Source organism: Astyanax mexicanus, chromosome 3 (genome assembly GCF_023375975.1).
Source record: "Astyanax mexicanus isolate ESR-SI-001 chromosome 3, AstMex3_surface, whole genome shotgun sequence".
Taxonomy (NCBI): Eukaryota; Metazoa; Chordata; class Actinopteri; order Characiformes; family Acestrorhamphidae; genus Astyanax; species Astyanax mexicanus.
In genome coordinates, this window is record NC_064410.1 from 62,994,189 (window position 1) to 63,016,391 (window position 22,203).

The 22,203-nt window shown below is 40.6% G+C and overlaps 1 protein-coding gene across 1 annotated transcript; it reads right to left on the bottom strand.

Annotated features, from left to right (window-relative positions):
- Positions 1–730: 730 nt before the first annotated feature.
- Positions 731–22,102, bottom strand: LOC107197203 (KAT8 regulatory NSL complex subunit 1). The gene is made up of 13 exons (XM_049475551.1): positions 21,635–22,102; positions 19,189–19,961; positions 16,183–16,324; positions 13,223–13,296; positions 12,938–13,106; positions 11,406–11,559; positions 8,919–9,119; positions 8,332–8,447; positions 7,045–7,166; positions 5,506–5,629; positions 3,910–4,013; positions 2,367–2,535; positions 731–1,284 (listed from the first exon to the last, which is right to left on the bottom strand). Exons 1-13 carry the CDS (start codon positions 21,986–21,988, stop codon positions 919–921), a joined length of 2,868 nt encoding a protein of 955 aa, XP_049331508.1. The 5' UTR covers positions 21,989–22,102; the 3' UTR covers positions 731–918.
- Positions 22,103–22,203: the final 101 nt, after the last annotated feature.

Genomic DNA, 22,203 nt, shown 5'->3' on the forward strand with positions numbered 1-22,203 from the left:
TCTATTATTTGGAGCGTTTGCTGTGTAAACGTAACCTTACTCTCAAATCTAAAGTACCTGATTTAATACTCTCTTCACTTTTAATTACATTTTATTATTTTATATAGTTTTTACTTATTTTGGATGTAAATGTAATCTACTAAAAGCATTAAATGTCACTGGCAGATCATTTTCCTTAATTCAGGACATGATATTACTTGACAAAAGCTGTTATTCCTTTCATTCAGTAAAATTATCTGCCAGAAGAATAAGACCTTATTAGTAGAAAAAATGACTTAAAACACTTAAGTCAAACTAGTTAGAAATTAGTTAATTCATCCCATAATGATGAAATAGCAGATATTTAGAATACACAGCTCTGGAAACAAAAATAAGAACACTAAAAATTATGTGTTTCTTTGATTTTACCAAATTGAAAACCTCTGGAATATAATCAAGAGGAAGATGGATGATCACAAGCCATCAAACCACCAAACTGAACTGCTTGAATTTTTGCACCAGGAGTAAAGCAGCATAAAGTTATCCAAAAGCAGTGTGTAAGACTGGTGGAGGACAACATGCATGATGCTTAAAACTTGTTTTCTTTGCATGATTTGAGGTCTGAAAGCTCTGCATCTTTTTTGTTATTTCAGCCATTTCTCATTTTCTGTAAATAAATGCTCTAAATGAGAATATTTTTATGTGAAGATTGATTTTTATTTATAGAATAAAACAACAATGATTCAGAAACTGAAGTTCTCTCTTTATTTATTTTTTCCAGAGCTGTATTTAGGAGGATTTTAGTTGCTAAGACTTCGTTTTAGTGGTGAATCTTATCAGAAATCAGCAGGTGTGGCTAATTGATCCAGATCCACACCTGATTCTTAATTGGTCTTAATGATTGGATCCCCTGATCTAAGAGATTAAATATGACGGTTTTCAGAACGGACTGGCGCTGGTCCTGCTGGCTCTGTGATTGGCATGATGGGTGATGGCGTGGTTACGAGGTGAGGACAGCGAGGTGGGCGGAGCTAAGCAAAGCAGGAGAGAGGCAGAATCCTGAGTTGATTGGACGGCTAGTTTGCAGGTGAGCGTTTGGGGACAGGTGGGCTCCGTGTCCGGGTGCTGCTGATGTGGTTGAGGGGTCCTCGGCGAGAGCTCCAGGCTGCCCACCGAGATGCCCGAGTCCGTGCTCTGGCTGCGGGCGCTGGCTGTGCACACGTCCTCGTCCTCCTCCTCGTCCTGCAGCCACCGGAGCTCCGCCTCCAGCAAGGGGAACAACCTGCGCTCCCACGGCTGCACGGCCTATTAAAAAAAAAAAGACAAAAATTACAAATGATCTAAATCTACAGGCGTAGAAAACAAATTATTTAAACATTGTGACTTTTGGGGATCTATTTTAGTGATCCAGTGTGTCTTTGCTATCGTAACCACGGGAAAAGTACACCTTGACCCTTAATTAATCATTGGGAGTAAAGCAAAATAAACCAGAGTGTCTCTTGCTCATCATTCTCTTTAAGAGCCAGGTGAGCTCTGACTTTGTTGGATTGCTATTTTAACGGTGCAGCTAACTAGACATTTCCAACCAACGTTCTTCTCAGCAGAGGAAACTGAGCTGCTGGTTGACGCTGTGAAGAAGGAGGTCCAGCAGCTCATTTACGGGAACAGCAATGTTATTTTATTATTTAGTATTCTGTTTATTGGCACCTGTGCTGCCAAGATAGCAATGAACGTCTGACTGTTGATTTCTGTCTAGGTTGTATTCAGTCAATAAAAATAGCAAAACTCCAGAAATTTACCTGAACATACCGAATTTTCAGAACACCACGCCCATCAGTGTAGATATATTTAGAGAGGCACTATTGCTATTTAAATAAGGCAGGTGAAAAACGTGAAAATAGACTGTTGGTATGTAGGTATAAGATAGCAATGAGCATTAGAAAGCACCTTGCGCACTTCGTGTTCAATAAGACAAATGATATGATTTAGGAAATGTTTTAATCTAGACGTGTAGGATTGTTATAGACATTCTGTGGGGGCAGAACATAACATGAATAATATGAATAATATGAATATGTCCATTAGCAGACTGAACAACGTCATAAACTCCCACCTACAGAAGAGTACGGCTGTCAGACAGCTGAGCACTAGTGCACAGACGCTGCGTAACGGATGGACGCTTCATGGTGAATGAAATTTGGGACAATCAGAGCCAGATCAGAACTGAACAAATCAAAAACTGTTCCTCTTTCAGCTCTTTAGTCACCATGGTAACAGTTACATGCAGGGGGCTGAGTGGAACATTGAGTACTGAGACGTGCACGCACACACTCCGACACACACACACACACTCTGACAAACACACACTCTTTGACACGTACACACACCTGCTGCTTTTCCTCGGTGTGGTAGAACGGGTCGTCGGCTCCAGAGCACAGGGGGCTGCAGGGCGAGGCGTCTCCCCCAGTGAGGTGCCTCTGCCTGGGGTTCGGAGAGCACGGCTCCTGCTCCGTCCCCCTGGAGCTCTTCCCATCTTCAGGACACGAGGAGGAGGATCTGACCAATACATTATTATAAACATTAACATTTACTGTACTCTACTACACACATAACTATACACAAATACAGTGGTTGGACAATGAAACTGAAACACCTGGTTTTAGATCACAATAATTGATTGTGGTGACGGACAGTTCTGGTGGAAACAGGAGAGTTGAGGTGCACATTGAATTCTGTGTGATTTGATCAGCCGTGGTTTTATGTTTTCTGGATACAATCCGGGTTAGCACCCGAACATCCCTTTCAGACAGCTTCCTCTTACAGCGTCCACAGTTAATCCTGTTGGATGTGGTTGGTGCTTCTTGGTGGTATGCTGACTTATTACCCTGGATACCGTGGCTCTTGATGCATCACAAAGACTTGCTGTCTTGGTCACAGATGCTCCAGCAAGACGTGCACCAACAATTTGTCCTCTTTTGAACTCTGGTATGTCTCCCATAATGTTATAGTGTGCATTGCAATATTTAGAGCAGAACTGTGCTCTTACCCTGCTAATTAAACCTTCACACTCTGCTCTTACTGGTGCAATAATGTGCAGTTAATGAAGATTGAACACCAGGCTGCTCCAATTTAGCCATAAAACCTAAAATCCCACACTAAACTGATGACAGGTGTTTCAGTTTCATTGTCCAACATCTGTATACGCAACCATATACAACTACAAGTGCATCTCAAAATAAATTAGAATATCATTGAAAAGTTACTTTATTTCAGTAATATATATATAATATATATATATATATATATATATATATATATATATATATATATATATATATATATATATATGTATTACATACAGAGTGATCAATTTTAAGTGTTTATTTCTTTTATTGTTGATGATTATGAAACTTACAGGCAAGGAAAAAAATATCAGTGTCTCAGAAAATTAGATTATTATATAAGATCAATTGATACATTTGGCAGTGTGCCAAGTCCTGCTGGAAAATGAAATCCACATCTCTATAAAAGTCAGGGTTCATACACTTTTTAACCCATAAATTTCCATGATTTTGTGATGACTTTTCCATGCCTTCCAAGGCACATTTTAATGGCCATACATATATATTTTTTAAAACACCAGAGCAGACATGGACAATAACACAAAAAATCACTTAAAAATATAATCAACTGAGAATTTAAGAGTTTAAATATATAATGAGCTGATATACAGTGAGTGATTCAATAAATGCAGCCTTATTTATTACAGAAAGTGTAAATAGTGCTGCTAACTGAACATTTTATTCAATAAAATTAATTTTAATTTTAAGATTAATATCAAGTCTGTACGATCCTGTTCTCATGTCTTTCCTAGTCACCCATACACACTCCCACTGTGAACACACACACAGACACACACAGTCCATTTACCTGCCCCGGCGGCGTCGACGAGCCCAGCTCCCCCATCGGCTTCTCTCCCGGCTCTCACACACAGCATGCCTCTTCAGAAACACACCATCAGAGAGATCCTCCACCTACACACACACACACACACACTTAATGTGTGTTACAAAACCCAACAGTTGTACTCCTACCCCATGTTTTCTCCCTAAGGATTGGGAAACCCGATACAGATATATAGATATAGCAGTGCAGCGTTAAAGTTCAGAAACCTAACTGCTGCTGCTGATTAACTATTTAATTTTAAACCTTATTTTATTGTATGTCTTCAGAAAGAGGGCAGGTGGTGCACAATTAATTATTATTGTCCATTTCTTTACTCCTCTCTGATGTGGAGCCTAATGAAATTAAAGCCTTTATTAGCTTTAAATGTATTTTATTTTTCCGTTCCACCTTAAACGCTGCAGCTTCTGAGGCTGTCTGTTGCAGCATTTAAGGAAATGGAAAAGGAAATGTATCAAGCTAGCTAGCTTCTGAGATGCACCACTGGCGATTTTTATGCTTGTTATGAAGAATTCGGCCATAACACATTGAAACTACACATTAATATAGTAATATATAATATACAATATATTAATCTAATAGTTGTCATGATTTTAAATAAGGAAAATACGTTATTCGTGCGTTTTTTTTATCGCTTGTGCCTTTTCTTATAACCCTCTGTTTGGAGTGTTCCTCTGAAAAATCTACCCCTCCAGCATAATCAGAATCAGGACACCCTTTGCTGAGCTGATACAGATGTGCAAATGCACATATACAGCTTGTCTGTTTGTTATAGAGAAGTCCTGCCAATAGAATAGGACTCTCTGGAACAGAGAACAAAATCATTAAACTAGTAAGTATGCTACATCCAAGTGAGCATGGGTGTCGCCATGTTTCCATTCTAATAGTGAAGCTAGGCAAGCGCCCAAGTAAACAAAACTGGAATTCTTAAAAAAATACATTTCTTTTAAAGTTAATTGAGCGCTGGATGTTAATCTACACAGATTTCTCTCCTGAAAACTGTTTTGTTTCGGTGAGTAAAGCTTAGATTTACAATATTTTGTCTAAGTTTGAGTTTTCAGTGAAGTTTCTCCAGCACTAAGGCTGGGTGCAGCAGTATTAGCATTAGCCGCTAACTGCTAACTGCAGCGCTAGACTGAGGAACCCTAAGTGTTCCGGTAACCCAGGGTGCTATCAGCTAACGGTTCATCCCGAGTAGCTTGTTTTAACACAGTAAGACTACAGACTACAGCCCGATATACTCACCTCTGAACAGTAAAAGAGCTAGTGCTTAGCGCGGTTAGCGGCTAATGCTAATACTGCTGCACCCAGCCTTAGTGCTGGAGAACTTCACTGAATCTCCTGTATAACTCTGTACTTCAGTGGAGTGTCTTTACTGCTCCTTAATACCTGACTGGTAGAATTCTTACATAAGGAGCACCGGATTATAAGGAGCTCTGATGATTTTTGGGAAAATTAAAGGATTTTAAGTGCACCTTTATTTTCAGAGCTTTTCATAAACAGCCCTGATTCCCACTCCTGCACATTTCCCTTTATAACTAAAGCTGGGAAAACTCCACCCACCTCGCATTCACCTCCAGCTTCTACACCGTTGGGTTGGTGTGGTACGTCAGAGTGGTATTTGGGGTGACTTCCTGCGCCCACCTGTACCACCGAGACCCCACAGACAGAGTCCAGCTCTCTCCAGCTGTGGACGGAACACATATCGATAACACACACTGACATGTCAAAAGTCACGGGACAGCAAAAGCCATGTATCTGCAGGAACTAGAACTAAAATGCCCTAAACATCTGGCACCCCCACAAACCCCTATAATTCACACGGCCTTGCCAAGAGCAAAATTGGCCATTGTGTTCTATCAACCTCACTCACAAGATAGCACCTCACAACTTGAACTACAGATATGGGGGTGTTTTTTTTATTTTACAGGCCTACTATAAACTATAACTAAAACTGCCAATTATATTTAATTATGCAAAAAAATATGCCAATTACTGTAAAGGTTTATTATTAAAAGGTATAAAAGTGTAAAAATGTAATTTATTTAGTTGTGGTGATCTGGCATTGATTATTAATGATTATGTATCATATTTTTTTGGCCAACAAGGTTTACTGAATTATAAGGCACATTAAAAACGACACTAGTAAGGATGCTACATCGAAGTGAGCAAGGGTGTCGCCATGTTTCCTCTCTAATGGTCAAGCTGGGGGAAATGCCTAAATAAACAAAACTGTAATTCTTAAAAGACGTTTTCTTTTAAAGTTAAACGAGTGCTGGATGTTAATCTACACAGATTTCTCTCCTGAAAACTGTGTAGTAGTAATTTTAGCTTTGATTTCCAGTATTTTGTGTCTAGGTTTGAGTTTTCAGTGAAGTTTCTCCAGCACTAAGGCTGGGCGCAGCAGCATTAGCATTAGCCGCTAATTGCAGCGCTAGACCGAGAAACCCAGAGTGTTCTGGTAACCCAGGGCGCTATCAGCTAGCGGTTCGCCCCACGTAGCTTGTTTTAACACGTTAAACACACAGACCACAGTCCGATATACTCACCTCTGAACAGCGAAAGAGCTAGCACTGCAGTTAGCGGCTAATGCTAATCCTGCTCCAGCCTTAGTGCTGGAGAAACTTCACTTAAAACTCACCCTTATATAATGCTGTACTTCAGTGGAGTGTCTTTACTGCTCCTTAATACCTGACTGGTAGAATTCATACATAAGGAGCACCAGATTATAAGGAGCTCTGATGATTTTTGCGAAAATTAAAGGTTTTTGGTGCGTTTTACACTATATTACAAAGTTTAATAATGTATACAATTATTATAAGATGCGGTCATCATCCTCATGATCATCATATCCACCAGCTGACTCCGTATTATTTCTAGTGATTGAGTAAAGGCTTGAGGAGCTCAAATTTAACAGTGTGTGAAATTATAATCAAAGCATGAGAGCTCTGTTCATCTGCAACCCCAGCAGTTTTATAACATTAATTCATCTTCCAATAAAAAATGCATTTGCCTTCTTAAGTGTAAAGTTCTCCTTTAAATCCACACATTAAACCAATGCCCTGTTTATTAATATATAATAACAGGTATTAATATTATTACCTGGGGGTGATAATCTCCTTGTACTGCAGTTTCTGCACTCGAGCTCCTAGTCCAGCCAGGCCCAGAGGCATCACCAGATTATCAATATCAAACGAGCTCTCGCCCCGCCTCCTCCTCAGCGGCTGCAGGACACATCAAACAAAACCAGGCTTTATGTTTCTACAGTTACAGTAGATACAGAATCACCAGCACCATAATCTGTTGTACCCGTACTGCTCTGTAATTAACCTACAGTTACAGTAGATACAGAATCACCAGCACCATAATCTGTTGTACCCGTACTGCTCTGTAATTAACCTACAGTTACAGTAGATACAGAATCACCAGCACTGTAATCTGTTGTACCCGTACTGCTCTGTAATTAACCTACAGTTACAGTAGATACAGAATCACCAGCACTGTCATCTGTTGTACCCGTACTGCTCTGTAATTAATCTACAGTTACAGTAGATACAGAATCACCAGCACCGTAATCTGTTGTACCCGTACTGCTCTGTAATTAATCTACAGTTACAGTAGATACAGAATCACCAGCGCCGTAATCTGTTGTACCCGTACTGCTCTGTAATTAATCTACAGTTACAGAAGATACAGAATCACCAGCACCATAATCTGTTGTACCCGTACTGCTCTGTAATTAATCTACAGTTACAGAAGATACAGAATCACCAGCACCGTAATCTGTTGTAGCCATACTGCTCTGTAATTAATCTACAGTTACAGTAGATACAGAATCACCAGCACTGTAATCTGTTGTACCCGTACTGCTCTGTAATTAATCTACAGTTACAGTAGATACAGAATCACCAGCACCGTAATCTGTTGTACCCTTACTGCTCTGTAATTAATCTACAGTTACAGTAGATACAGAATCACCAGCACCGTAATCTGTTGTACCCGTACTGCTCTGTAATTAATCTAGTTACAGTAGATACAGAATCACCAGCACTGTAATCTGTTGTACCCGTACTGCTCTGTAATTAATCTACAGTTACAGTAGATACAGAATCACCAGCACTGTAATCTGTTGTACCCGTACTGCTCTGTAATTAATCTACAGTTACTGTAGATACAGAATCACCAGCGCTGTAATCTGTTGTACCCATATTGCTCTGTAATTAATCTACAGTTACAGTAGATACAGAATCACCAGCGCTGTAATCTGTCGTACCCATATTGCTCTGTAATTAATCTACAGTTACAGTAGATACAGAATCAACAGAATCACTGGTTTTAGATGAGAAATTACTTGAAAATCATTTAGTGTAAGGTCAGCATTAGGCTTACCTGGGTGGGCGTGTCTGTGGCTGGGGGCGTGGCCGGCAGAGGGGGAAGGTCAGAAACTCGCTGAGGGAGGAAACCTGGACTAAACACTCCTCTCTGGCTCCTGCAGCTGGAACCACCTAAAAAACACAGTTTATTGGGAAATAAAGTATATATAAGTATTTATATAAGTATATAAATATGCACATATTAAGCATCTGTCAGACTAATTATTTATCACCAACATTAATCAAAACTTCTTTTAAGATTAAAGCATGCATGGGATGTGCCAGAATGCTAACAATGTTTTAAAAATGTATTTAAATTTAATTTAAATTAAATACAATTACAATGAAAATGTTGGACACACTTCCTCATTCAATGCTTTTCTATATTTAATGTATTGTCTACATTGTAGATTAATATTAAAGACATGAAAACGATTAAGTGACATATATGGAATTACGTAAGTGATCAATTGAGATGGGATTAATAATTGTTTAATCAAAGATATATTCATCAAATTAATCTTTAGCTGCAGTCCTGATAGCGTAAAGTTCCTGTAAAGTTCCCGCTGATCTGAATGTGAGGAAACATGTATGGTTTCTTACCAGCAGTGCTGAGCAGTGGGGGCAGTGTGTTTGGGGGGCGGGGACACACGAGTCTCCGCCTCGCTCGCCCCGCCCTCTGAGGACCCTGACTCCGCCCTCTCAGCCACGGCGAGACAGCCGTCGACCCGCACCGCTGCACACCACTGTGTGACTGAGGCCCGGCCAGCGGGGGCGTCCCAAAATTCAGTGCGAGAGAAAAATCTGTCGGAAGAAAGATACAGTTTTACAGTTTTCAGCAACACCACAGCAACCACCTCCAGCAACCACCACCATTAACCACCAGCAACCACATGAAAGACCTCACCTATCTTACTTATCTAATCAGCACTGTAGCAACTCCCCGGAAAGCCATAGTAACCACTTATCAACACCACAGCAACCACCTGAAAGACCTTACTAATCTAATCAGCACTTGGCAACACCAGACCATCCACCACCAGCAAACACATGAAAAACCTTACTTATCTAACCAGCACTTAGAAACACCACAGCAACCACCACCAGCAAGCACATTAAAGACCTTACTTATCTAACCAGCACTTAACAATACCGTAGCAACCACTTAGCAACAACACAGCAACCACCTGGGATGCCATAGCAACCACTTTTCAACATCACAGCAACCACCTAAAAGACCTTTCTTACCTAACCAGCACTTAGCAACACCACAGCAACCACCCGAACGACCTTACTTAACTAACCAGCACTTAGCAATACCATAGCAACCACTCAGCAACACCAAACCAATTACCTGTTATACCATAGCAATCACCATCACCAATATTACAGCAACCACCTGGGATGCCACAGCAAACACTTGGAAATACCATAGCTACCACTTGGGTTATCATGGCAATTACATCTAAACATGTGGGATACTGTACAGCAAAAACTTAGCTAGACTATAGCAACCACTTAACAATATCATTACAACTACCTAGCAACAAGCTGGCCACACCACAGAAACCACCGGAATTATAAAACTGTAGCGACTTCCTGGATTGTAAATTACTCTTAACAACTTAGTATTATAATTAACATTACTAACCTTATTATTACTATTAATTAACAGAACAATGAAGTTTAAACTTATACTATATATATATATATATATATATATATATATATATATATATATATATATATATATATATATATATATTAGGGGTGGGAATCGTTTACTATCTCACGATTCGATTCGATTCCGATTTTGGGGGCCACGATTCGATTCAAAATCGATTTTTGATTCAAAACGATTTGAATTATAAAAATTTCTGCTTCTGGCTTATGAATCTTATTGAAAAAAAACCCTCCATAATATACACTGGTCCTGGAGCAAGTAATGTGTTACAAAAACAATAAAATGTGCAGGAATGTGGGTCCTCAGTGACAGAGGAATCACTGGGATATCACAATGACGTTAATGAACAATAAATAAATAATAAATAACACTGCTTTATTACCAGGCTACTAGCGGTGGTGTGTAGGTGACGCTGCTGGGCTGATGTGATGATAGCAGTGGAGCGCTAAAGTTCAGGAGCAGCTGCTGATTAACTAGTTAACTTTAAGGTCGTTGTATTTCTTCAGAAAGGGGGCAGGAGGTGGAGAAATTAATTCATATGGTCCATTCCTTAATTCCTCTGTGATGAGGAGCTGAAATTAGCTCTGATTAGCTTATTGTATTTTTCCGTTCCGCCTTAAATGCTGCAGCCCGCTGCCACCTGTAGCGTTATTTAAGGTGGAACTGGAAAGTTAGCTAGTTAGCTAGCTAACAGTTACTGAAACTAACTACTAGCGATCTTTTTTATGCTTGTTATGAAGCATTCTGCCATAAAACATTGAAACTACACGTTAATCTAAGGTAATATAGTGCTTGTTCTGCCATCTTACCGGTGATTCTCAAACACCTACGCTCTGTGTGTGTCTGGAAGATCTCCGTTTGAAAGGACAAGCGCTATCCCCAGGGTTGCCAGGTCCAACAAAAATACCCAGCCCAAAATCAGTCTAAAACCCGCCCCTCAGAATCGATTTTGGGACATTTTAAATCGATTCTGAATCGTAGTAAATGAGAATCAAGATTCTTATGTGAATCGATTTTTTGGCACACCTCTAATATATATATATATACTGTGCATATCATCGCTGTACAATGAAAAACAAGTATCTTCAAAACAGGAACTTTACAGGAGAGTGATGTAAAAAAAAATGTAAAGTAGAGTTTATTTTAAGTAATTTTCAATTATTTCTATATTGGTCTGTTCATCAAGAAATTTTACCACTGTTCAAATTATGTACTAAAAATCGACAAAAAAGGGAAAAATACTTGTTTTTCATTGGACAGTGACACTATAGTTACTATTTTTATTTCTCCTTTATGTTGTATAAAGCGATATATATATAAATTAATGTGATTTTATAAAAGTAAACTGCTGCACGTGTACTGATCACAGCGTGTGTGTGTGTGTGTGTGTGTGTGTGATGGTGTACCTGAGGGCATGGAGAGAACAGGGTGAACACACGGGTCAAGACCCCTCCTCCGTACCCGCCCACTCTGATCCTGACCCGCCGGCGGGCACGCCGCAGAAATGCCACACAGCACACACACCACCGGGGGCTGGCAGCAGCACGGCGAGGTCACCGCCTACCACAGCCAATCAGAGCACAGAAATCAGGCAGACTCCAAATATCAGCAGCAGAATATCCTTTAACTACCTTAACTCTTTGAACTCTAGTCTGTTTTTATGTGTTTTTTCTCCGTTTTTGTTTTCAGCTCCTCTTTCAGGTCTTATAACACAGTAATTATATCAGACAGACACATGCCCTGATCTCTTTTACTCCAGAAGACATACGGCTGCTCAAAAATATCATCATTTAAAATGGAAAAGGAAGCAGAATTGTTATTTTTCCTGGAACTGATCATGTTTTACTCAAAATTTTACCAAGCGCCTGATTTTTTATTTTTTTTTTTTACTTATTTTTTAATTTATAGAATTTAAATATATTCACACCTAAGATATATTTTCAAACATGTTTAGACTAGAGTGTTTATGAGTTGAAATCATACGAATATTGATGATTTGAGTTCATTACATGGTTTATTAATTATTACTTTGATAAAATACATGGAGAAACAGCATCAGACGGATTTATTTAATTTTTCTTGATAATCAATAATCACACCTCTAGGATACATGTAGATACTAAAAACCTGACACTCAGAGCAGCCTATGCCTTTCAGTATTTTAATCATCAGGACACACAAAGAAAACATATATATATACAAAAATATAAACTTTTTAGTCTAAATAAATAAAAATTTAGTTTAGTGCAAATTAACTACTTAGTAAAATGTGCAAGTAAAATATATAAAAACTATATAAAGTAGTGCGCACACCATACCTAGCTTTAGTTTGAGTAAAGCCACTTTTTCTGTGGACACTGTTGAGTCTTTATTTACTGATATTATTTGGTTTGAAACATCATATAAATATGTTTGAAGCACTAAAGGTAAATAATATTGGTTGGGGAAGGAGATTTTTCACTTTTTTAGGTGTTTTTCTCTCAATGGGTTTCTTGTAGATTTAGCTTTACTGCACTGGGATGTTTTTTTTTTACTTTTTTAAGAAAGAGTAAGTTCCGCCCTTTCTAACCATATATGGATTATGTTTATGTGTGAAGGGAATTCAGGGTGAAAAAGCTCTATATTAAAAAAATTGTATTATAATTATTATTAAATTATGGTTTAAAATAAATAAATCAAATCAAGAGAAAATGAAGGGATAAAAACAAACGGATAAAATGATGTCAGAAAATCAGGGCATAAAAAAAGGCATTAAATCAAGGAGAGAAACATTAAGGTTTAATATCAAGGCATAACATCAAACATAAGATAAACTCAAAAGGGGAATCCAGAGATAAAAATAAGGGGATAATTTAAGGTAAGAAATAAATAATTAACAGGATAAAATCATAGTGATATCATGGAATAACATTATAAAAGAGGGTAAAGTTTTAGTTACCTTTGACGCGAGAGCAGCACATCTCTCGATTCGGATCAGCTTGTGCCGCCGCTGTCGCAGTAAGGGGCGGGACCGTGCCGCAGACGAGGGTGGACAGGGCGGGGCTTGTGACGAGGGGGCGGGGTTTATCATCTGCTTCTTCCTGAGAGGATCGCCAACACCGGACGACCTGACGGACGATACCTGCTGTTAAACGTCTATAGAAACAAAGGTGTGTGTAGCAGTGTGTGTGTGTGTGTGTGTGTGTGTGTGTGTGTGTAACAGTGTGTGTGTGTGTACCCGTACCTGCAGTCCGGGGGTCCCCGGGGGGGTCTGGGTGCTCTTAAAGGTGTTTCTGGGACAGAGTGTGTCGCTCCCACCTGTGAACCCCAAAATACAGTGTACACCTTACATTTATTCAGTTATCTGTGGTTAATAATAGCTCTTAAAGTTAAAAAAATATTTACTGTATTTTTCGCACTTTATGCTGCAATTAAAATCCTTTAATTTTCCCAAAAATCATCAGAGCTCCTTATAATCCGGTGCTCCTTATGTATCAATTCTACCAGTCAGGTATTAAGGAGCAGTAAAGCCACTCCACTGAAGTACAGAGTTATACAGGAGTTTCATTAAAATTTCTCCAGCACTAAGGCTGGAGCAGTATTAGCATTACCTGCTAACTGCACAAAGCGCTAGTGCTTTCACCACTCAGAGGTGAGTATATCTGACTGTAGTCTGCACTTTTACCATGTTTAAACAAGCTATGTGGGACGATCCGCTATGTAACATCGCCCCGGCTTACCGAAACTCCCAGGGATCCTCAGTGTATCGCAGTCAGACAGCATTAGCGGCTAACTGCTAGCAGTTAGCCGCTAATGCTAATGCTCCAGCCTTAGTGCTGGAGAAATTCAGGAATCTAAGCTTTTTGTAAATAAACAAATAAATAAACAGGAGAGAAATCTGTGTAGATTAACATCCACTGACTTTAAAATAGTCTTTTTTTTATTAGTTTTGTTTACTTAGCTTAGCTTTACTTAACTTCGTTAGCTATCCAACCCCCCACCACCACCACCACCCAGCGAAATGACCTGCTGAATTAGAAGTTCCTTATTGTTTCTCTTAAAATGCACCTTATATTTCGATGTGCCTTATGCATGAACATTGATCATAAAATAGACGTCTGTTGATAGTGAGCCTTATAAAACAGTGCACCTTATAGTGCAAAAAATACAGCATTTACAGGGTTAAACTCTGCTATATTATGAACAGTAGTAGTTCAGTGGTGAATCAGCAGTTTCACAACCCAGAGAATAAGTACATCTGAATGTTATATACCCTAAACAAACTCTGACACTCTCACACACTACATATTATATTAACTATATAATGATCCCTAGTATTTAGGGACCTGAACTGTTCGGCCAGATCAGCTTTCCCCTCTGCCCTGCCCCTAAACCCATACTCGTTCAAGGTGTCGTGGCAAGGACAGCTGTCCTCAGCCCACTCCCTATCCACTGGGGTTCCCCAGGGTTCGGTACTGGGTCCCCTTCTCTTCTCAATATACACTGCCTCTCTTGGTCAGGTTATCCACTCACACGGATTTTCCTACCATTGCTTTGCTGATGACACCCAGCTATACCTGTCGTTCTCACCTGAAGATCACTCAATCTCTGCACGGATATCGCAGTGTCTCTCTGACATATCCTCTTGGATGAAGGAGCATCACCTTCAATTAAATCTCTCAAAGACTGAACTTCTGGTCATACCAGCAAAACCATCTTTTCAACACAACTTCTCTATAAGCATCGACTCTCTCTCTCTCTCACCGACAAAGGTTGCTACCTGGGTGGAACCTGGGTGTTATGGTTGATGACCAGCTCTCCTTCACGCACCATGTGGCCTCAGTTGCTCGATCCTGCCTCTTCGCGCTCTATAACATCCGAAAAATTAGACAGTTTCTGACGCAACAGGCCACCCAACTCCTGGTACAAGCAGTCGTCATCTCACGCCTCGACTACTGCAATGCCCTGCTAACTGGCCTCCCGGCCTGTGTAGTAAAACCACTCCAGATGATCCAGAACGCAGCAGCACGTCAGGTCTTCAACCAACCAAAACGGGCACATGTCACTCCGCTGCTCATTGAGCTCCACTGTCTACCAGTTGATGCTCGCATCAAATTCAAAACTCTTACAATCGCCTACAAGGTGATGACAGAACAGCTCCTTCCTACCTGCACTCACTCCTGAAGGCTTACGCTACCTCCCGGCCGCTGCGCTCCTCCAATGAACGTCGCCTCGCTTTACCAAACACTCACACAAAGCAATCCAGACTGTTCTCATACAGAGTTCCCCAATGGTGGAACAAACTACCTTCTACTACCAGATCAGGAGAATCTCTCACTGTCTTTAATAAACTCCTGAAGACAGAGCTCTTCAAAGAGCACTTACTCTCCTAACACCTCTAACTAACTACCTTCCACTACCAGATCAGGAGAATCTCTCACTACCTTTAATAAACTCCTGAAGACTGAGCTCTTCAAAGAGCACTTACTCTCCTAACACCTCTAACTAACTACCTTCCACTACCAGATCAGGAGAATCTCTCACTATCTTTAATAAACTCCTGAAGACAGAGCTCTTCAAAGAGCACTTACTCTCCTAACACCTCTAACTAACTACCTTCTACTACCAGATCAGGAGAATCTCTCACTATCTTTAATAAACTCCTGAAGACTGAGCTCTTCAAAGAGCACTTACTCTCCTAACACCTCTAACTAACTACCTTCTACTACCAGATCAGGAGAATCTCTCACTATCTTTAATAAACTCCTGAAGACAGAGCTCTTCAAAGAGCACTTACTCTCCTAACACCTCTAACACACTAACTACTTCTAACCTCATTTCCTTCTTCCCCTCCTTCACTCCTCTATCCCTTTATTTCCCTTCGACCTCCTTTAAGCCCTATCTAAAAATGGGTTATCTAAATTCCTATTACTTTTGTACTTCATTATTGTAAGTCGCTTTGGACAAAAGCATCTGCCAAATGTAATGTAATGTAATGTAAAAAAACATCACCCAGTGCCCCTCCCAAACCACCCCTTCTATTTTTTTTGGCATTTTCAAATTTGAGCTGAGGGTGGAGTTAACTTACATAAGGGGGTTTTATTTGCACTAATTATTTGCACTAACATATAGGGAATAAATGGGAAAATCATGGGATGATTTCAAGGGTTTTTCATACAAATCCTGAGAAAAGCAGAGCAGTACCTTCCCCTGTCTGAGATGCGTGTAGAGATCAGTCAGCGCACGAATCCGATATTCCAGCTCGGACACCTGAGCCTGTAGCCACACCCACCTGCTGCCCAGCCACGCCCTGTCCCTCGTCCACTGCCACTCCATGCTCATATGGCTGAAAATGAAAACCACAGTTAGAAATACAGTTCTGTGCATAAGTTTAAAGCACCTAAACAAATTACACTAATCCATTTATCTCAGTAATATGAGAGTTTTTACCTAAAAAAAAGCACCACATATGATTTAAACAGATGCAAACAAACATACATACAGTAAAACGCAACAAGAATTTCTAATTTTTAGGTATGTTATATTCTGTGAGCAGATCTGAAGAACAAAGTGTAGAGATTCAATATGTTCAGTTCCGTCAGCAGCTCACCTGATTTACCACATTTACCAATTTATCAATTTACCAAACCAGCTGTTGATTAATATGATGAGAACTAGAAATAAATAACTCTATTAAACTCAGATTAAGAGAAGGAGAGATTAGGGGATGTTTTAATGAAAACTGGGCTGTAAAAGCTGGTCTGATTTTTGTGAAATTGCTGTTTGTATTTATTGTAAGGCTGTAATGTGTTTTACTGAGCTAATAATCACTTACTGCACAGATAAGAAGCCTTTTCTGTACTGAAATTCCCACAGGTGCCTAAAACTTTTGCACAGTACTATATATATATATCTGTATATATCAGTACTGTATATATATATATCTTTCTGACCGTTAGGGCCCATATAATATATAAGTGCGTCTCTCTCATACCAACACTGCATCTCTTGGTGCAGCTGTGCAGCTATAGCTGCAAAAAAAAAAACAGCAAAAGCAAACCGCCTGTCCTTTTTTAACACCTCCTGGATCTGAGCATGAACTTCAGAGCAGCTGTTTCCTGTTTCTCCACTCCAGCAAAAGATGCTCCACATATGAGCTGCTAACTCATCCATTTCCCTTTATAAAGCTACGAGTCTCTCGTCTCTCTAATATGAGGGTTTTTGTTGTTGGTGAAGAAGGAGGCGTTTATACAGGTATCAATGTGCAGCATGTGAGACGATTCAGGAACAGATTCTGTGTTCACATTACACACAGATACAGATCACTTACATTTACACTGAATGTGAACCGTCAAGATACACAAATCTGATCTGAGCGAAAAATCAGATTTAAGCAACTTGGATTGTAATGTGAACGTAGCCTTCATATTTTATCTTTATATTGTATCAGAAATGAATGAAGAATGGACCAATAGAAATGCTCCAAAATGACTTCTATTGAAAGAGAAGAGTGTCTTTGTCCATCTCCTGTAAATTAGCTGTTTGGGAGATACAAGGTTTCTGTGTGACGGTCATGATACTCTTCACAATCATCAGGTTGTGTTATTATAGAGTGTGTATTAGTGTGAAGTCATGCTGACGGGACAGGGTGACCTCATGAACGTGACTAACAATGACAAACAGGGTGCACTGATTCACTACAGCTCTTACACTCCTTACACCAGAGCTTCTCAATCCTGCTGCTGCTGCTTTGGATCATCAATTTATTAATTAATCAAGTTAAATATATGTATAGACCTATTATTTATTTATATTAATTATTTATACAGTGCTTTTATTAATGGACGTTTTCAAATTCTACGTTTCACAGAGATCCCATTTTAATCCCCAAGTATACAAAGGAAAAACTGAATTTTAAGCAAGCAAGTTTTAATATTAATATAATATTTTGTGTATAAACTAAAAAAAATAACAAAAAATAACACCTCCCAGATTCCTGCAGAATTCTGTATCAGGCAGATATGTAAATGATTACAGGTGTGTTCTGATCAGACACTATTTAATTCTGTAATTTTTCCGTTCCACCTTAAATGCTGCAGCCTCTGCCACCTCTTGTACTGATTAAGGTGGAACAGAAAAGTTAGCTAGCTAGCTACTGAAACGAGCTACTATCGATTTATTTTCTTTATGCTAGTTATGAAGAAAATGACAGGGTTCACACAATTTTTAACCAATACATTTCCATGATTTTTTCATGACTTTTTCATGCATTCATTGCAGATTTTCATGACTATTCAACAAGAAAACCAAAAATCAACTAAAACTCTAATCAAAATGGGTTATAGTAGGTCTAAAATTAATCTGACAAACTGATAAACTGAAACACAAAGATTTGTAGACCAAATTTCTATGACTTTTCCAAAACTTTCTGGGTATTTTAATTTCTCCAAAACTTATTCAGGCCTGGAAATTCCATGGCTTTTTTTTGTAGGTTTTTCAGGACCGTATAAACCCTGAAATGGTTATAAAACACTGAAACTACACTACATTAAACTATGGTAATATAGTTAGTGGTTATTGTCATTTTTAATAAGATAAATGGTCAGATTTGTTGGTTTCTTGACAGTGATTCTCATAGTCCTCTGTTTTAAGCGTTTCCCTGTAAAATCTCCAATGTCTCATAACGTATCGTATGCAATCGTACCCATATCACCCACCCCTAATTATCACATCAGGGTTTTACTTTTTTACTGTTTTTATCAAAAGAAAAATTCACACTGTTCTGATTTCCCATTATATATCTACTAGATAGAGATTATATATCTGTCCAGTATCATTTATTTTACTTTAATCCTGAATATATGGAGATATATGGAGTGCATTACTATTATTAGTATCATGACTCATGATGATTCTGGATCATTGACTTCTGTTACAAATCTGATTAAATTCTTATATTTTTGTACATTTCAGTTCGTGTGTGCCATGTCATATTTATATAAATTTTCTTTTTGTTTGCAGTAGTGTATTTTTTAAATATTTTTTTTATTCATTGTTTTGTCATATCGCCAACAGTATCGTTATCGCGAAAACACCATTAAATATCGTGATATTGTTTTAGGGCCATATCGCCCACCCCTACCATGAGCCTCCACAAACACTCCCCCTAGCCTATCCTTCCATCCTAGTGGCTAGTTCTGTAGTACTTACACTGGTGTTAAAGAGGATGACCCCACTCTCTGCCTCCCTCTTCCTCCCTCCTCTTCCTCCTCCTCCTCCTCGCTGTCGCTGCTGCCCCCAGAGCTGCTGGCCGTGTGGTCCGAGTCCAGCGCCGCCTCGGCCGAGCGCAGGACCTCTCCGCAGCTCCTCGCCATCCTGCCGAGCTCCAGCGCCCCCCGACGCCCGGCTGCCCTCTGCCGCAGTCCGCCCAGCTGCTGAGCCACGTGCCTCTCCACCTGCCGCACCTGCACGGCCTGCAGCCGGCGCCACAGCCGCTCCGTACGCTCCTCCAGCGCCGCCTGCCGCTGCCCGGCCTCGCCCGCCGCCTCCTCTACCGCCTGGACCACCGCTGACCCAGATCTGCACCCAGACCTGTCACGTCCAGCGGGGTGCTGACCGTTCACCTGAAGGTCCAGTTCACCAGATCCACCGCCACCTCCATTCACCCCTTTCTGATGGTGGTGGCATGTGATTGGTCCAGCAGTAATGAAGGAACGCACCCGGTACAGTCTTACCCGGCCACGGGAGGGACCGTTCCCATTCCCATCACCAAGTGGACTTGGATGCTGTGCTGCCTCCACACGTGAAGCTCCTCCTCCTGCCCCTATGGTGCGCTGCGGGCACGTGCCAGCCTCGCCCACCCAGTCCGTGCTGCCATTCGAGCTGCCGCAGCACACCCTCTTGGCGGAGTGGGTGAAGGTGCATGCACGGCGCTTGCATGCCGCGGTATCCGGCGGGCGAATGTTTGTGGTGGAGAGACATGCCTGTTAATTATAAACACATATTAACAATATGGCAATATATACAGAGAATAGGATTCAATATATTGTACAACAGAATCTTTACATCTACACTAGGGCTGCACGATATATATCGTTTAAGCATGTCATCACGATATGTGCATGCTCAATAGTCAAATCGCAGGACGTCGGATATTGCTTTCATGTCACAGGCAATGTTTTGATTCTTGACACAAGAAGTAGATACACAGCGCTGTCTCTGTGTCTGTGTGAGTGACAGTTTGCTGCTGCCTGAGAAGTGCCAGGGGGAGGGGGAGCGTGAGGGGGAGGGAAGGAGTAAACACGAGGTAACCGCACGCATGGCCTCCATCATCCACATGGTTGGGCACGTGCTTGTACACGTGAGCACGTGTGGAAAGCTTTGCACCTCAGTCCAGCAGTTTAGCAGTGCAGATATTTCCAGTTACAGCTGAATTCACACTTTTAATCCCAGAAAACAAACGCTCTTATTTACCTTTAAAAAAAAAACAATTTAAACGCCTTTTTAAATTATTAAAGGGCTGATTACTGTTGTTTTGCTGTTTTCTCAGGTTTTGAGTTGAGCTCGGCGCTGACTCAGCTCTTGATTGGTCCGGATGCGAGACAGCGCACGGGTGGGGGTGGGTCTGGTGATCTCATGGGCCCTGCATTGTTTGTTTATTATCACTATATATATTGTTGAAAAAAGAACATTTGCAATGTACAATTTTTCCAACATCGTGCAGCACTAATCTACACTACACTATAATCAGTACAAGAGACGGGGAGTATGCTGATATTTTATTATGTTGTAATCGAGAAATCAAGTATATATCATCAGTGCTTTAAGAGCATTCACTCAACAGCACATTTTATTACAGTGGGAAAGTGTAATCTGCATATTTTAAACAAAAGTCCCTGTACTCAGTATGGGACAGTATTTGAATTGTAATTTACACAATTCTATCACTACTGCTGATGCATTTTGGCCATGACCTTATATGATCAATATTGAGCATTAGTTGAGGATCGCTAGTTGAAACCAACAGGACATCCTGTTTCTCCATCAGCAGCCAGAGTCAGAGAGAGTACATTGGTACATAAATGGTCATGCTGCTTCTCTCTGGGTGGGTACAGTAGGACTAAAGTCTAATGTATTCTGCATGTTCGTAAATAGACATAAAATAAGTCAATCATAACGAAACAAAAGATTTTGAGAAAATGAAATGTATTGATTTGTATTAAAATTAAGTTTAGGAAAGGATCAATTTTATGATTTGTATTTGTTATATTTTGACAGTTGCAGATTTACAGATTACAACATTTTTTATATATTTGCTATCACAAATACTATTAGGATATTTAGTTATGTTTCTTATCAAACATGAACATCTTTATATGTAATGCTTGAACAGAAATCCTAAAAATAGAGTCGTACACAAAATGCATGTTAAGAGTCGACATAATTTTGGGGTACTTTGATATATATATGTATATATATATTTAATGTTTTATAACACCCACAGTTATAATAATAGTAATAGTAATGGTAATTGAAAATGTGCTAATACAATTGTTATTATAGCATTATTAAAATTAGTATAAACGCATATAATAATAATGTTATTACCCCCATTATAAATAATAAAGATAAATGGAATCATTACACTTGCCCTTACCCTATTATTCATCATCCTCCTCCTCCTCGTGCCCCCGCTCTGATCGATTCCCACGCGCCCCGCAGCTCCGCAGCAGCAGCAGCACTGGCTCGCGCTCCCTCCGTCCTCCTGCGTGACGCGCGCGCTCACAGAAGCAGCAGCAGCACGAGCGCCGTTCGCCAGCAGCAACACCGCGTCCTCGCGCGCCTTCCACCGTACCGTAGATGCGTGATCACGGGCCTCCGTCAGCGCGCTCCCGCGAGCGGATCCGGGCGCTCCGCCGCCTCCTCGCGCTCCCACGCAGCCGCAGCGCGCTCCCCCGGGCCCGGCGGCGCTTATCTCCGCGCGACGGCGGCGACGGTAGTGGAAGTGCATGGTCGCGCGCTCTGCATGGCCGGGAGTGAGCGGCGAGCGGGCGCGCGCGGTCTCCGTGTCTCTCCGCTCCCCGCGATCCGCCCGACGTCTCGCGCCGCTCCCCGCACTGCCGTCGCCAACGCGCCCTGTACGCAGCGCGCATGCGCAGAACACTGACCCCGCCGATAGGGGAGGGGCGGACCAAACACATTCCCCGTCCCGCCCCCATCACCTGA

What these genes read in the sequence shown, in the direction of transcription:
- LOC107197203 (XM_049475551.1), bottom strand. Translation starts at nt 21,988, where the DNA reads ATGCACTTCCACTACCGTCGCCGCCGTCGCGCGGAGATAAGCGCCGCC. An exon ending in CGGGGACCCCCGGACTGCAG is followed by an intron (nt 13,107 to 13,222) that starts GTACGGGTACAC and finishes ATCGTCCGTCAG; the next exon opens with GTCGTCCGGTGTTGGCGATC. An exon ending in ACACCGAGGAAAAGCAGCAG is followed by an intron (nt 1,285 to 2,366) that starts GTGTGTGTACGT and finishes TTTTTTTAATAG; the next exon opens with GCCGTGCAGCCGTGGGAGCG.